This window comes from Ambystoma mexicanum, chromosome 5p (genome assembly GCF_040938575.1).
Source record: "Ambystoma mexicanum isolate Mex_15411 chromosome 5p, UKY_AmexF1_1, whole genome shotgun sequence".
In the NCBI taxonomy this organism is placed as follows: Eukaryota; Metazoa; Chordata; class Amphibia; order Caudata; family Ambystomatidae; genus Ambystoma; species Ambystoma mexicanum.
In genome coordinates, this window is record NC_090930.1 from 952,734,709 (window position 1) to 952,750,207 (window position 15,499).

At 44.2% G+C, this 15,499-nt stretch overlaps 1 protein-coding gene across 5 annotated transcripts in view; it reads left to right on the forward strand.

Annotated features, from left to right (window-relative positions):
• Positions 1-15,499, forward strand: part of GRB10 (growth factor receptor bound protein 10) — an 848,605-nt gene that overhangs the window by 819,392 nt on the left and 13,714 nt on the right. For all 5 annotated transcript variants that reach the window (XM_069613407.1, XM_069613409.1, XM_069613406.1 and 2 more), the window contains 2 exons: positions 782-869; positions 15,093-15,186. In XM_069613407.1, coding sequence (XP_069469508.1) covers positions 782-869; positions 15,093-15,186 — 182 coding nt within the window. The remainder of the gene's footprint in view (positions 1-781; positions 870-15,092; positions 15,187-15,499) is intronic.

Genomic DNA, 15,499 nt, shown 5'->3' on the forward strand with positions numbered 1-15,499 from the left:
ATGGTTAGGACATGGTGCAGTAGAGATTTGGTCCGATTTGTAGAGCTTTTCATGGTCATCTGTTGACTTAATATGCAAAACGGGGGGTGGGGGGTTCTGGGAGTCTCTACTGGCTTCAGTCACGGGAAGTCTCAACAATTTTTAGCTAAATAGCCCTTTCACAGAAGCTTAATATCCAGAACATATCAGTCTTTGTCCTGCCCAAAGGCAGTCAAGCACCGAAGTGCTAGGCAATTCTCTCCTGAACAGAGTACCAACAGCAACCCGAGATACGCGTTTCAGCCTGGTTGGGCCTCATCAGTGAGATTTCTCTTCTGTGAAATGGATAGTGAGCTAAAAGAAAATCAGACTCCCCGCGACTGATGCTGGTAGACTCCCAGAACACCCTGTTTTGCGTCTGTTGACGTAATTCATTGTATAAAGTGTCAATTTCCTGTTATTCAGCGGGCTGAAAAGAACCTGGAGACCAAAGCTTTGTGTGCTGTAGACATGCTAAAAATAAAGCATTGCTTCACGCAGTAACCTGGGCAATGATGGACACTTGCGTAAAACTGTTCACCATTGACAACTTGCACACAGACGGGATCATAAACTGTCTTAAATGGTGCACTTGTACGTAAGGGAGCAATGTATTGAATACTGTATTGGTGTATGCATTTTATAGTATTACAGGTTTGTATGGTTTGTGTTATGCTCAGTTACAGTGCTGAGACGTTTGAGCTTGTAAATGGAAGCATGGGGTCTATTCTGTTGCACTAGCGCTCACTCTGCTCTTTTACAGTCATTCATAGGACGCAACATTGGTTCCATGGGAGGATCTCTCGGGAGGAGTCGCAAAAGATTATTAAACAGCAAGGGCTGGTGGACGGGTAAGGCTGTACCAAATGCATGATATTTCCTGTGTTCATAATGATGCTAAGGGCATGCAGGCCCAATCGGATTGTGTTTTTAGGCAAGATCTTCTCATGTGGCCTGCGCTTCCTAGGAAGACCTAAAGAAGGATCCATTTGTGTGTACTTTCACTGGTGCAGCACCAAGGAAAGTTTGGAGTTGAGCTGGACCTTACTGACGGCCAAAAAGGATATGCGCAGAGTTGGAAGAGGCCCTTTGTGTTTTTGTTTTTTAACAAGATTTCCTAATTGCCAGGCTTGGGAACGTAATGGAAATTACTTTAGTCTGATTTTAAAAGGCAAACACATGGCAGCAAGCGCAAAATTGCTAAGCGTTAGCTGGTGTTTGATGAATAGGGGTTCTCTAGTGCAAAACTGCCATAGTTCACCTGTTAACACTTCATTTTTTAATTGCAAACCGTTTCCTCCCCATAATGTATGCACTTGTAATTCAAATTAAGCCAATGGCGATCGGCTCAGTGGATCGATCGACTGTTCAATGGCAAGTGCCACAATCTGCAGCAAGCATCCTCCTACTACAAATGAAACCACAATTAATTTAGACAATAGCCACTTAATTCGATCAACACATATTGAAACACGTTTCAAAAAAATCCTAGTGGTGGTTGCAAAACATTCCTAACCCCTCTTTGTATGCCTGTTAATTCCTTAAATAGTAGGTTTACATTAGTTTAAATATTCACCTTCTCTGAAAAATGGTCCCTTGCACCTGGGCGAGTAAGGGGGGGGGGGGCGGCTTTATATGTAAGAGTACAGCTAGTGCGCAACTGGACAGAGGGAGGGAAAGGCTGAAGTAAGTGAAAGTCTAGTTAATGGCCAATGTGATGGGTGTTATGAAGTTTGTGTCCAGGTAGAACGAGAGTTTTGGAGCTTATTGTTTTTACTTAGTACATCATTTAGTTTTCTCCACTATTCCTCTTTTTAAAATTTTCTTGCACCCTTAGCCGGTCTACCATAGGCCCACTCCTGGAACAGAGTACACCCTCAATAGGACGTACTATAATTTGATTTTACATAATTTCTGGTGCGATACAAAAGCACTGGATTGTGTTTACAGACAAAGTGCAAATGGAGTAAGCCCCGCTTATTCTTGTAATTGTTCTGTGCCTTATTGCATTTTAAGGAAGGTGCATCAAGACAAGGTACAGATTAGAATCATGTTTTCCATGTGGCATTTAGTTGGGTGAAGGCTATGAGCGAAACCCCAGCTTAAAAAGGTTGACTTCCATGTAGCATGTAAACATTTTCCTTGTCCTGCATTACAGGGTACTACCAAATGGTGTTAGCCAAATGTTAAGCTTTAGCCGACATAATCCCTCTCCATCCTCTACTCCACACAGCGTAACAACTGGTGTCTTCCTTTTGCATCTTCAATGTAGGCCTGTTTTGAGACCTCTGTTTGTGGGAAATGGTAAAGTGAGAAACGCTTAGTCAAGTTCACCAGAGTGAAAGGTGAATTGAAGAAAACAAGTCTTAGAGGGGAAAGGCAGTAAGTGGTGGGGTGGATTTGTTCAATAAAAAGCAGAACGAAAGGTGAGGCACCAGAAGCAGCACATAGCATTTTCTATAGCTCTGCCTTAAGAACCAGCCAGTGGGGTTTGAGATGATGGTGCAGCAGCAAAGGGATTGAAAAATAATTAGAAACCTGAACACAACCTTGCAGGGATAACTTGCAGCCGTGGAGTAAGTTTGTATTATAGCTGCAATCTCGTGGGTCGCTCTTAGCTGTGGACTAGACTTTACAAGGACTTTTGGATGCTGCACCTGCTGAGAAATATATGGATTTCCAAACATAACGGCGGCACTTCTACATTGTTAATAATTACTTGCTAGAGATTTCAATCTCTTTATTTACAGTAAAAACAATCTACTCACAAATTTAGCCGTGCCCACAAGTCAGCTAAAGCATCGATATAATCACGGCTGCGCGCAGCCCCGGAGTGCCTCCTTGCTGGCTTGTGGTGCTGGGGTGGGGAAGCCAGGTTTATTCCACGTCTTCCACCGGTTACATGAGACAAGTAAGCATTTTTTACTGTTTAATATAGCCTAAGGGTATAAGTGGTGATACTTCTTTTATTTCACATTAGATGGGTGTCTCTCGTTTGACCCTAAAATGAGGAAAAAGAGCAGTCCCCTCGTGAGACCATTTAAGCAGCACCTCTAATTGCTTCTAACAGACGTCAGTCTTTCCCGAGCAACAGCTATGCCTCTTCCTCCGTCTCCCAAAGTTTTTGAAAAAACTTTATTTAAACTTCCACAGGCATCATGCACATGTAGTTTCAGCTTAATTGTTCTAACTACATGTTGTATACACATTGCACAAATCAACCATACAGTATAATTACATTGTGTCCTCGTCTTGATCCTCACTTTCCACTAAATATTGTGTATACCTGCCCCAAATGTTCCTAGGTCGCATTGCAGGCTTCATTAAGCTGATATACAATTCCTCATCGTTAAGCCAGATCATATCTTTATCCCAGTCAGCTCTGGTGGGTGGGGTCTTACTTTTCCATTTTAACAATATGGCCCTTTTAGTGAGCAACAGTCCTATATTGAGTAGTTTGTGCCATACCGGGTTCATCTTCCCTATAGCTCCCAAGAGGCAGAGCGTCGGGGTCTATTCAATAGGTTGGTCTGCCATCACATCATCACCCTACATACCTCTGCCCAGAATCCCTGTAAATGCACACATGACAAACATATGGAAGGTGTCAGCCTTTTCACACTCACACTGCGGACACAGCCCATCTGCCGCTGGAAATAGAAGTTTCAGTTTGGCTTGTGTATAATGTATCCTTTGCATGATTTTGTAGTGTATTAATTTATAGCGCATGTTGCAAGATATCTGCTTAGTGACGCTGCATATCTGAACCCATTGGTCGTCAGTGATGTGGTGTCCGAGATCAGCTTCCCATTTCTCTCTGGCGCCCTGGGCTACCAGAGTTCTCCTTGTTGGTATGAGTCTATACAGTGTAGAGGCAGTGACTTTACCCTTGCTTGCTGTAAACATGTATCCCAACCCTGGGTGCATTGCCCGTTCTGACTGGAATACCCTCCATATTTTGTCCAAGGCCGACCTCATTCGAATATAGACCAATATCTATCTGCCTTGGTGTATACCCTATTATCTTTTAGACTTCCCATGTGATGTTTTTATTTGTCGGGGAACAGGTACCCCCATCTGATTGATACCCCTCGTGCCCCACAGTTTCACTACTTCGGTTTCCATCGTAGGTGGTATGTGGGGGGCATGCCAGATCGGCATGTTTGGATGATATGTTTCCATGCCCTGTTTCTCAGCTATTTTTGCCCATACCGTACATGTCACTTGAGCTGGGTCTGTGGCATTGTAGTGCCTAGAGCCTTCCGTGGCCGCTTCCTGCAGGTGTAACACCGCCTTCGGAGGCGGTGTCGTGTGTAGCACATTTGAGGTTGAAGTACTTGGTTGCCCTTTGTGAAGTGTATTGCGCCTGCGCTGCCAGGTAGTAAACTTCAAAGTCGGGGGCGGGTACTGATCAGTAAGCGCCCGCCAGCTCACTCTTGCCTGTCCATCCCATACCAGCGAGGCCCATGCTGCCCGGATCTTCGAAAAGTGTCCTGCCTGGCCATACCAGGACTGTGTTAAACAGGTAAAATAGTTTGGGGCGAATTATCTTTGAGGGCATCTTGCCCATCGTTGACAATGGGAGGGACTTCCAGCACTCTATTTTCATGCATAGGGCATCCACCAAGGTCCCATAGTTCAATGTGCGAGAGAGCTGTGCCGTTCGTGCTATGCACACCCCCAGGTATTTAAGATGTATGGGGCTTCATTGGAGTCTGTGGAGGTCCTCTGGTTGGGTCGTCGCTTCCGTCAGGGGGAAAGTCTCTGACTTAGCCACGTTTAATTTCAAGCCCAAATATTCCTGAAAGTTGGTATTTCCTTCCTCCCCTCTAGCATCAAACCAAGTCTCCTATATTTGGGCCAGAGTAGATCTGCTAATGGCTCTATTACTAGTGCAAAGAGAAGGGGGGGTGGGGGGGAAGGGGCAACCGTGACGTGTACCTCCCAGGAGTTCCAGCACCTCCGAGAGTGATCCGTTGATGCATATTCTCACATAAGGGCTTGTGGACCTATAGAGGAAGCATAAGGGCTTGTGTAAAGTATCCTGACCCACCTTATGAAGTTTTCACCGAATCCATAAGGCCAGTAAACCATGTCGAAGGCTTTTTGCATATTGAGCGTGACGGCCACACCCTGTAAATCCTTCGGTACTGTCGCCAATATGTTATGGCAGCGTTGTATATTCATCGCTGTGGATCTGCCTATCACAAAACCTGCTTGGTCCTCATGAACCATGTATGGCATGAGTGAGGTCAATCTGGATGTGAGTATCTTGGTGAAGATCTTGGTGTCCGTGTTTATCAACGAGAGAGGCCTGTAAGAGCCACACACTTCCGGGGGTTTCTCTTGTTTGAGTAATAGGGTGATTATGGCCCCTCTAGTGCTGCTCAGGAGTTCCCCTAATCGCAGGGCCTCCATCGAGACTGCATGCAGTTTGGGGGCGAGGAGGTCAGGACATTCTATGTAGAATTCTGCGCTCGGGCCATCTGAGCCCGAAGCTTTGCTGTTGGGCAAACTTTTTATGGCCTCTGCTATCTCAGCCACTGTGATCAGGGTCTTGAGTGCCTCTCTGGCAGCTGTCGAAAGGAGCGTCGTCGGTATACCAGCCAGATAGCAGTCTTTCTTGTTCAGTGGCCTCGCTCTGCGGGGGAGGGGGGAGAGGGAGTATAAGTGTCTATAAAAAACATAGGTGTCTTCTATCTCAGCCTGGTCGGTTGTCACCACACCATCTGTGCGTGCTAAACACGGTATGACCGTGTTCCAACGTTCGCCCCTCACCATTCATGGCAGAAGTTTGCCAGGGCGATCCTGTTCCCTGTATCATCTGGCATTTGCGGGCCTATCAAAATACTGGATCTTCCGGTCTGCAGCCTTTCTGAATTCCTCCAGCCTTGACCTCCAACCCCAATTGGGGAGATGGGTTTTGCACAGACTGCTCCTGCAAGCTTGTAATGTCCCTTTCGTGCCGCTGGAGTTCATTGCGGATATCCTTCAAGACTCCAAACCCCGTAGAAATTGCAGTTCCCCTTATGCATACCTTGAATGCCTGCCATAGTACAGCCTGGGTTGACACTGAGCCTTCATTATGGGAGAAGTACTCCTCTATATGTTGGATTAGAGTGGATTTGTAAAAGTGGTCTGTCAGGGCTGTTGCCTTGAACCTCCACAGGGGGCGGTAGATTCTTAGGTCAGGGACCCGTATCGTTACCTGTATTGGGGAGTGGTCCGGGCACGTCCTTGGGTATATCCAGACACTGGTGACCCAGTTGATAATTTTGTGGCACAATAACCATACATCTGTCTTCGAATGCATGTCGTGCACTGAAGAGTAGTAGGTATACACCTGTTCCGTGTAATGTACGCCATGGTTAGACATGTGGGCCAGTATCATGCGGGCCGCGTTAGTCATAGCCCTGGGTTGCTCTGATGTGCGATCTAGCTGTGTCAAGGATGGTGGTGTCACCGCCGCATATTGTGTGTGTGCTGTAGGGTACCTCGATAGTTTGCCAAACAATGCATTGTAAAAGGCGGGGTCGTCAATATTTGGACCATATACATTCACAAGCAATTTTTCTTTCTCTTTTGTGACCATGTACGAGGACATATCGACCTTAATCACTGTCTTCCGGTGTGTGAATGGGACGGACCTATGTATCAATGTTATTACTCGCCTGGATCAGCTAGAATATGACGTATAGTATCTCTGTGGACACCAATCAGGTGCCAGTTTTACTGCCTGATCGTTCATTAGATGCGTTTCCTGGAGGTGTACAATCTTGGGGCCTAGTTTATTAATATGTCATGAGTTTCCTTCTTTTTATCGGTGAGCCCAGGCCCCATGCATTGGAGCTCAGTAAGGTGATGACCTCTGTCCCTTTAGCCATGGTCACTTGGATGTATTTTGATGTGCATGTGTCTCGTTGAGTGTGTGCACTCGATTGTTTCGCATGTCATTGCCTGTGGTTTTTGTATTTTTAATCCTCCCTCCTCCCTCTCCAGCCCTCGCAGTTCCCCGAACCTCAACTATGTCCCGTTCCACAACCCCCCTTACAATAACTCCCATCATGCGTCTGCAACAGGGGGTGTCTGCCGCGACGTCGGGGGCCAGGTAATGTCTTTTGCCGGCCGTCACAAACTGCTTATTCCTATAACACATTTTGAATTTCGTGGAACCCCACAATTCTCTCAAAATTGATATCAACTTTCCACTGCAATTATTAACAGTTGACATCACTTATGTAAAACATAAACAACTCTACAACTTTTATGGCATCTCTCCCTTCAATGTTTTCGTATTTCTGAGTGGTGTTTGCCCATGTTTTGACGTCTTATACTTCGACGTCAGGCCTCGGCTGCCGCTCAGGGAGCGGTATGCTTGACTCGATGAAACTTAGTGCCTCCCCCGGGAACGTGAAAAAATGTTTGTGTTGCAGCCTCAGCCTTGCGGGGTAAAGCATCGCATATGGCACTTGCCTCTCTCGTAGTAATTTCTTGACGCCGGTAAAGGAGCATCTTTCCTGTTGTACCGCCAATGTGTAGTCCGGGAATATATGAATAGTATTGGCTTCCCATCTAAGTTTTTGTTTGTCCCGTGCTGCCCTCAACAGCAGATCCTGGTCTCTGTAGTTCATTATGTGGGCGATAATGGGCCTGGGGAAGGCCCAGGTTTGGGACGAGGTGCCATTGTCCTGCGCGCTCGCTCCACCACAAACATTGGCGACCAGCCAGGATCCCCCAACAGATCTCTCAGGAGTGTTTCCACAGCAACCTCCATGGGGCCCTTGAGGGCCTCCTCCAGTACCCTGATGATGCATATATTATTACGCTGTGATCTGGCTTACAAATATTCACATTTAAGCTCAACGGTTCCAAGATCTTTCGCACATCCTCTGTGGTGCTGATACAGTTTTCGGCCTCAGTTATGCGGCCCGTAGCCTTCTCTAGTTGATTTTTAATGGTTGCCCCGTTCGCCGTGATTCCATTTAGTTTCTCGTTGGGGGCCGAGAAGCCCTGTTGCATTGCGGCAAACACTGCCTGCGGGTCCATGGTCAAATGCCGCTGCGGTTGATTCCGCTGTCAGGACCTGACGGGTAGCCATATTTTCCACGGGGGTTTTCTTCCCTTGCGTAGTGAATTTTTCTATGGCCCCTTTACCTTTCTTAGGGCCCAGTCCTTTTGGCGTCGTCCAGCACCACACAGGCGCTAGTCTTTGGTTACACAGTAGGGCGAGTTACTCACCTGGTGTATGTTCGCTGGGAGCAGTTAATCCTGTGCTGTAGGGATGCGTTGTTTTGGGGAGTACTTGGTTATGATTGAACAGATGCTTCCTCTATAGGTCCAAACTATATATGCTCACTGTAACAGTTAGCCGTTCTGGCTAAGTTGGTGAGTGCGCGAGTCGTCGGCTTGTGAAGCTCGCTACAGAGTGCATTCCACGTATCCGATGTCTTTGGTGGGTGTTAAACATTCATTGCGTCGTGGCTGTTATTTCCGGATCTCAGTTCATCTTAGTCATGGCTCTCCCCTTTGAGTGGTTTCACTGTGAGGTTGCGTAGATAATGTGTCCTAAAACTAACTAAAATTTAGGAAGTACTTGGGTGTTGCTTAGGGCCTTCTGTCTCCTCTGCCCTCTTGCACAGTGGGGTTCCTCCTCCGTTGGGGAGGGGGCAACGTTGCTACCTTTTGGTGTTCCCCTAGGTAGTGCACTGTCGTGGGGAGCGCCCCCCTTGCTCACAACCCGGGGGAGGGGTGGCACAGGAGAATCTGTATGCATGCATCTCGTCGGTGATGGGGGGGGGGGTTGCTTCACTTCTCCTGGGACGCTTGTTTTGAATGACTGTCTGATGTTTCACTATGTTGCCTGGTGTAGCCCGGCTGGGCCGTTTCTGTTAGGGTTTGTGTTCCGTGTACTTCTAGACATTAAACGATGTCTGGTCGCACCATGGGGCATATTATGAGTTCTTCCCTGAAGCCTCCACTTGGTGAGGACGTGGAGAGCAATGTGCCGTGACTACTGCAAAGATCCGCTGCGGTTCATCCACCCTGCTGCAGTAGTGTTTCCCGTAGTCTAGGAGAACAGTGCCTGCTGTACTCTCTCCTGTGTGGGCGGCCCTGGCGCCTATCCCGTGGTACCCTGGCAGTCGCAGGCTTGTGGCATATTACATTGTGCCACTGAACGTGAATGTATGCTGCAGCTGAGCAGTGGCTTTTGCGGTGTGGGCTTGCGCCTGTCCCTTCGGACGCTGCGTATGGGAAGATTGGTGCGTCTTACCGGCTAAATGCAGTGGAGAGTCGGGGCCAGCCGTTGGGTTGCGACCACAGGCAGGTGCTTGACGGGACCACTGGAGCACCTGCGACTTTCTCGCGGAGTAAGTCCTGGCTGGTGCATGTGGCAGCAGTAGTGTCTCCCTGCACCCGTGGCGGCCCTACTTCCTGCGCCGGTTGCCACGCGCATTGACCCGGAGACGTCTGGAGGTCCTGCATATCGCAGCCGAGGCGGTGAGGCTTCACGATATTTCTCAGCCGTTCCATCACCAATGCACAAGCTGCATTCCATTGTGTGCGCAACAGCACCGCCCCACCCCCATCTCCCAAGGTTTTAACAAATCTGAGCCAGGCAGAAGGGAGGTTAGCAGCAGCGTCATGATTTTTCCAATGATACAGTGCAGGTAAAAACGCTGGCAGACAATTGCATTCTCTTCCGGGGTAAACCTGGAGATACTGCCTCAAGAAATACATGACCAAATGCCTGCTTCTCCAGGAGCGGGGAATGACTGCTTTATGAATACTCTGACCCTCTTCTCAACCGGTGAGGTGTCGTTATTGGCACTCTCTGAACACCTACAAGAGGAGGGAGTGCATGAATTTAGATTTACTTTTCCTTAGACTGGTACGTCCACTCGCCAAGCAGGATAGTGATTATTTCTGCCCTGGTTACTGTTCAGACGGAAATTGCCCTAGAGTAAAAGGTCCATTCAAAATATTTACAAGATTTCCTCTCACTTGGCCACCTTGACTCTTGCGAAGAAGAGCACATTTGCTGAAACAATTGCTTCCACTTATGGACTGTTACAGGCGCCCTACAGCCCTTGGGCATTATACACTTTGAATTAGTTGCTGACAATGCTATTCCAAAATTAGCCTCCCCTGTTGGTGTCCCAGACACAGAATCACTGGGGGCTTCTATGGGTCAGGACGATACCCCCGAGTGATGCAGCTCCTGTTGATGGGCAATTAATGTAGTCTACTCAAGAAAAAACAAAGGTAGAAAAAGCTAGGAAGAATAACAAATATCTGAATAATGCAGCACGAAAACATAAACATGAGCTCTCGTAAATACCTGCACACTATTTCTCAAAACATTGGTGATGACTGATCTTGAAGACATAGATTATTGAGAATGTGGAAGAGAACAAAGTGATTCACAACCTAGGTCGGTGACACTGGGGCAGGTCCCTATGAAAAGTCAGAGGGAGAAAGGTGTTCAGGTGGACTCCGTCACAGACAGCCTGTGAACCCAGGTTAAAAGATGCTATGAAACTTAAGATAGGTAGTGGGGACATCACCAGTTTGACTGTTTTTGAAATCTTTAAATAACTGAATAAAGCCAAAGAGACTATGGCAAACAGAGGATCCACAGGTTCACTTTGGCCAAATAATAACTAGTGAAGGCACTTTGCATAGGGACCATGAATTGGCGTATAATGAGAGAGCAGCTTTGGACGAACCACCTAGGGATTATGGTAGAGGGGAACATCAATCACATAGTAAATGTATTATTTTGGAGAAGGTCCACCGCCCCATTCAGCTCACAGAAGTAAAAAAATAAGAGCAATTCATTGTAAAACATATATTTTTAATCAAATCTGCCCAACCGGTTCTTGAGTCAGCTTTGGACCATCGGGTTTCCAGGCAAGTGGCTAAGGGAGAAAAACTCCCAGAATGGGGGAGGAAGTTGAGATGCTCCAAGTCAAGGTCCGGTAGTGACAAATCCCACCAACATACCTATAAGCATCATATTTAAGAATTCCCGCCATAATGTTGGGGAAACCTGCAATCAATTCCTGAGATCCTATTTTTCCCGATGAATTCAGTGCGATAATTAACTATGTTTAACGAAGGAGGTCCAAGTTCACTTTAATAGAGGGAACTTGCTGGCTCTCTTTAATGAATTTCCGGCGTTGCCTCGATTGCATTAAATTGATTTCATTCATCTAAAAAGATGATTGTTAAATTAGTGAGCCCGTCGTGAATTGTTATAAATTAATACTAAATGAAGCATTGAATTTACGACTGGTCTATGATCTGGTTCCATTCCTCACGACTCGGACAACAGGGGTGTGGCAGCTGACTCCATGGTCCCTGTAATAGGACACAGCCCAACATCTGAAAGGATCAGTACACCACCCATGTGCTGTCTGGACCAAAAGATGAGTGGGACATTGATTGGCGTGGACTGGCATGTTCGTTAAGAAATGCCGTCTCAAAACTAAGGGAACTTTTAGAGTCCTCTTTAGTAGGAAGGCTAATATTTCATTTTCATGAATGTTGGGGGGTGGGTTCTCCTGCGCCCATCTCTGAGCATATTCTGGCTAGTTACAAGAGACTTGGATGGTGGACATGCTGCTATTTGGTTATGTTATCTTTACTAAGCCAGCCATGCAAGTAGCCAGCGGTCGTCCTAAATCGGGCCTGTTAATTGCTATTGAGAAACTAACCTACAGATTATTGGTCAATGTAAAGTGGCAAGGGGAATACTTGTGGGTAGCGAATATTGGTTAATTTTTATTGTAACCCCATTGACAACCTTGATCCTATGATTGGACTTGTAAATGAAACATTAGAAACCTGGTTTCGTTACTTTCCTGGTGGGGACCGCATTATTGCTGGAGATTTTAATTCTCGTTGCCACTATACCAGTGATTTTGACATCGAATATCTTGATTCTTCGAATGCAATTAATGAATTGGGGTAGAGAGGATAATGCCCAGGCTGAACAGAGTAGATCTATGAATTCCTCTAGGAGGAAATCTATTCAAGGCCTAAGGTGGCGTCATACAATAGAACACTGGGGACTGCAAATGTTATCTAAACCACATGGTTATATCCAGGCACCTACATGTGGAGTGGAAATTCTGTATCGACCATAAACTATATTTTTGTTACAAATAACCTGTTTGCAGTAGCTTCCGATTCAGATATTCAATTTAGAGGAACTCATCATCACAAGATGGTCACTACTAAACCACACCTGTTAAATTCATTTTTATAATATTATTGTTATGCCTTTTTATATGGTTGTCTTTAGTATTGTTTCTTAGAAGACTAACTAAATTGTTTACCTATACATTTTTAACCATGGGCCATAGGTAAACTGAGTTGGATTCATTCCCTTGTATTAAAGGGCAACAGAAAAAGGTTAAACATAGTCACAAGTATGACCCACTGGTTCAAGAGTTGAAAGCATGTCGTAAAGAAATGTGTATGTTCAAGGCTTCCTCTAAAAATATACCTGATTAAGTATTCTAAACAGAAATTGAAAAATAGGTGAAAGCAATACAATCACCAATTGTATCAACAGGACGGTGATGAGGATATGTTGGCAGCTCTAAGTCGTCAGAATTAACCTTTCTGATCTTTAATGGGATTGAGTCGACACAAATGGTAAGCCAAATCAACTCAATAGCTGAAGAATCTTGGGGTACTCACTTTTCGCAATTGTATGAGACTAAACCACACTTACCTGTTAAACACTGTTTTCTATCCAACGTTGACTGGCCTTTAACTTTGTCTGCAGAAGATATTGAAGGTGCGATTGTAAAGTCTAATCCATCAAAGTCCTGTGGACCAAATGCCTAGGCAAACACTGTTTAAACAAAATTCAACACTTTGGTCAAAAATACTACTTATAATATGGTTTATAGTGAAAAGACCGAAAAAAAAATATCGAAAAAAAAGGTTGAACCAAAAAATCTCGGAAAAAAAAATCGAATTTTTTTTTCAATACGTTTTTTTTTTTAAATGGGGGGTTCCCCCAACCCCCCTTTTTACATTTTTTTATTTTACCCCTTTTTTTACTTACTTGACCCCAAAAATACATATAAATAAATAAAAAATTAGATTTTTTTTTCGATTTTTTGAGATTTTTGTCATTCGATATTTTTTTTCGCCCTTTTGACTGACCACCTTATAATATTTAAAGACATCATTTCCACTAGGACATTACTTATTTCATGGAAGACGTATGTAATTCCTATATTTAAAAAGAGGGATTAAAGGGTTGCTATTAACTATCGCCATATATCCATAATGGACGCGGATTCAATAATCTTTGCAGCACTGATCCTGCAGCACATAGTGCACTAATGGTATTCAGTCCGTACCAAATAGGCTTTCGATAATCTATGGGAACTGATTGTGTTTGGGTCTTGCTCAATAATCTACAGAACTCTGCATTGAAGGAGTTAACCCCCCACCCCCCTGTTTATATTGTATCCATGGATTCATCTGTGATGTCCAATAAAGTTTCTTCCACAGAGTTGGGGGGAAGAAACTCTCCAAACTTGGACTATCTGATGGCCTTTTTATATTTCACAAATCTTCCTGTATCCAAGTGAGGTTGAATAGCGAGGGTTTATCTAGCCCAATGTCCACGAAGAATGGTTTAAGGCAGGGATGCATCTTGGTACCCTGCCTCTTTAATATTTGTCGCAGCTATAGGAGAGACTGTGGCCTCATTCGTTCCTCCAAGAGTGGACAGGGAAACAATCATATGGGCCACTTATGCAGACGACTTTCTCGTTTTTGACTATACACCCATTGGATTACAGCAGTTATTGGCATTTGGAATCTATATGGACAAAAATAATTTGACCATTTAATCTGCATAGGTCTGTAATCCAGCAGATGGGTAAACAGACCGGTGGTAAATATTTTTCCTGGTCAATTGGTTAAAAAAAATTGCAAATGAAATCCTCCATGTTTTATTTGGGTTTTCCTATTAAACCCAAGAGTTTTTATAGGAGCTATGTGAGGGAGAAAACCTTGGTCTTGATTAGACAATAGAACAAAGGTAGACTACCTTTTTTGTCCTTCCCACAAATACATTTTGTTTACTCAGGTTTTACCTAGGTTGACATATGGTTTAGAAGTTTTCCCAGTTTGGATTTGGACAGAACTTCATGTCTTGGAGGCTCCAATATGGAGATCGGTCTATTATCACTTATCAAAAAGCATCCCTATTAGTGCTGTTAGATATGAACTGGGATTACAATCGTTTCAGAGCTGGGTTGTCTGATGCAGACTGTTGCTATTTAGGAAATATTATATGAACCCCAAGGGAAATCTTTATTCTGTGAGTAGGGATGTGCAAGAAGGTCTCTTTAGAAAATTGATTTATTTTTGAGTATATTAATGAAGGTTTGTCTAGGTTAGCTGACCTGAATATTTCACTTGAAACCCTTCTAACGAACCCACACAAAGCAAAAGAAACCGTTGTTCGTAATGTGTTCTTTACAAGCATATTGTATTTCCCCAGAAAAAACTGGGACATGCTGAATCATATGTGCCGTTTTCTTAGCAAACAACTTTGTAATAATTGTATGCATTGTAGAATGAATGCCTTATCTACGTATTAAATTTTATTTATTAGAAAAGTGCAATTTGAGCCAATTTGTGTCGATTTTGCAATCAAACATCAGAAACTGAAAACTTGTTGCATCTACTGTTGTACCGCAAAGCTCTTAGGCCGCAAAGAATTGAATATTTTGGAAAATGTGCAATTTCCATGGAATGTGTACTTTTTATAGAGGTCTGTTGTATGGGAAATCAGTCTCCTTGAAGCTGGCAATCTTGAGTTTCTTATTCAATGTCTGTGAATTATTTTACAGAATTCTTTTCTTAATGTTCTATAACATTTTCTTATCTTTTATTGTATTTGTGTGATATTTAAGTTTGTAAATGTTAATTTAAACCAACACAAATTAAATAAAATAAATTTGTTCCTAGATTTGGTGTTGGTTTACATTTCACAATGAAAAATTGCATTTTCATGGTAGTTTTTGTTGTACCTGCAGACTCTTCCTCCTTCGAGACAGCCAGAGTAATCCAAAAGCGTTTGTCCTTACACTGTCTCATCACCAGAAAATCAAGCATTTCCAAATCCTACCAGTAAGTATTTTTCAATTCTTCGTTTCTGCTCCAAATATATTTTACTCCCGTTCGATTCAGCCCACAAATGCTACTTGTAATTTAGGTTCTTTAGGGCATGCGTGGCACATTTTAATTTTAACCTTCACAGCCTACAAGGTTTAAATCTACTTGTATTGCCAAATTTGTCATTTGGTGCAACCTATTTAATACAGTTTAATTATACTTCATACAATATGCAAATACATGGTGTAATTGGTCTGTTTTATATCCATACAAAATAGTACTATCAGCCTTTATAAACGCATTGTTAATGACAGACTACCTTCTCCCT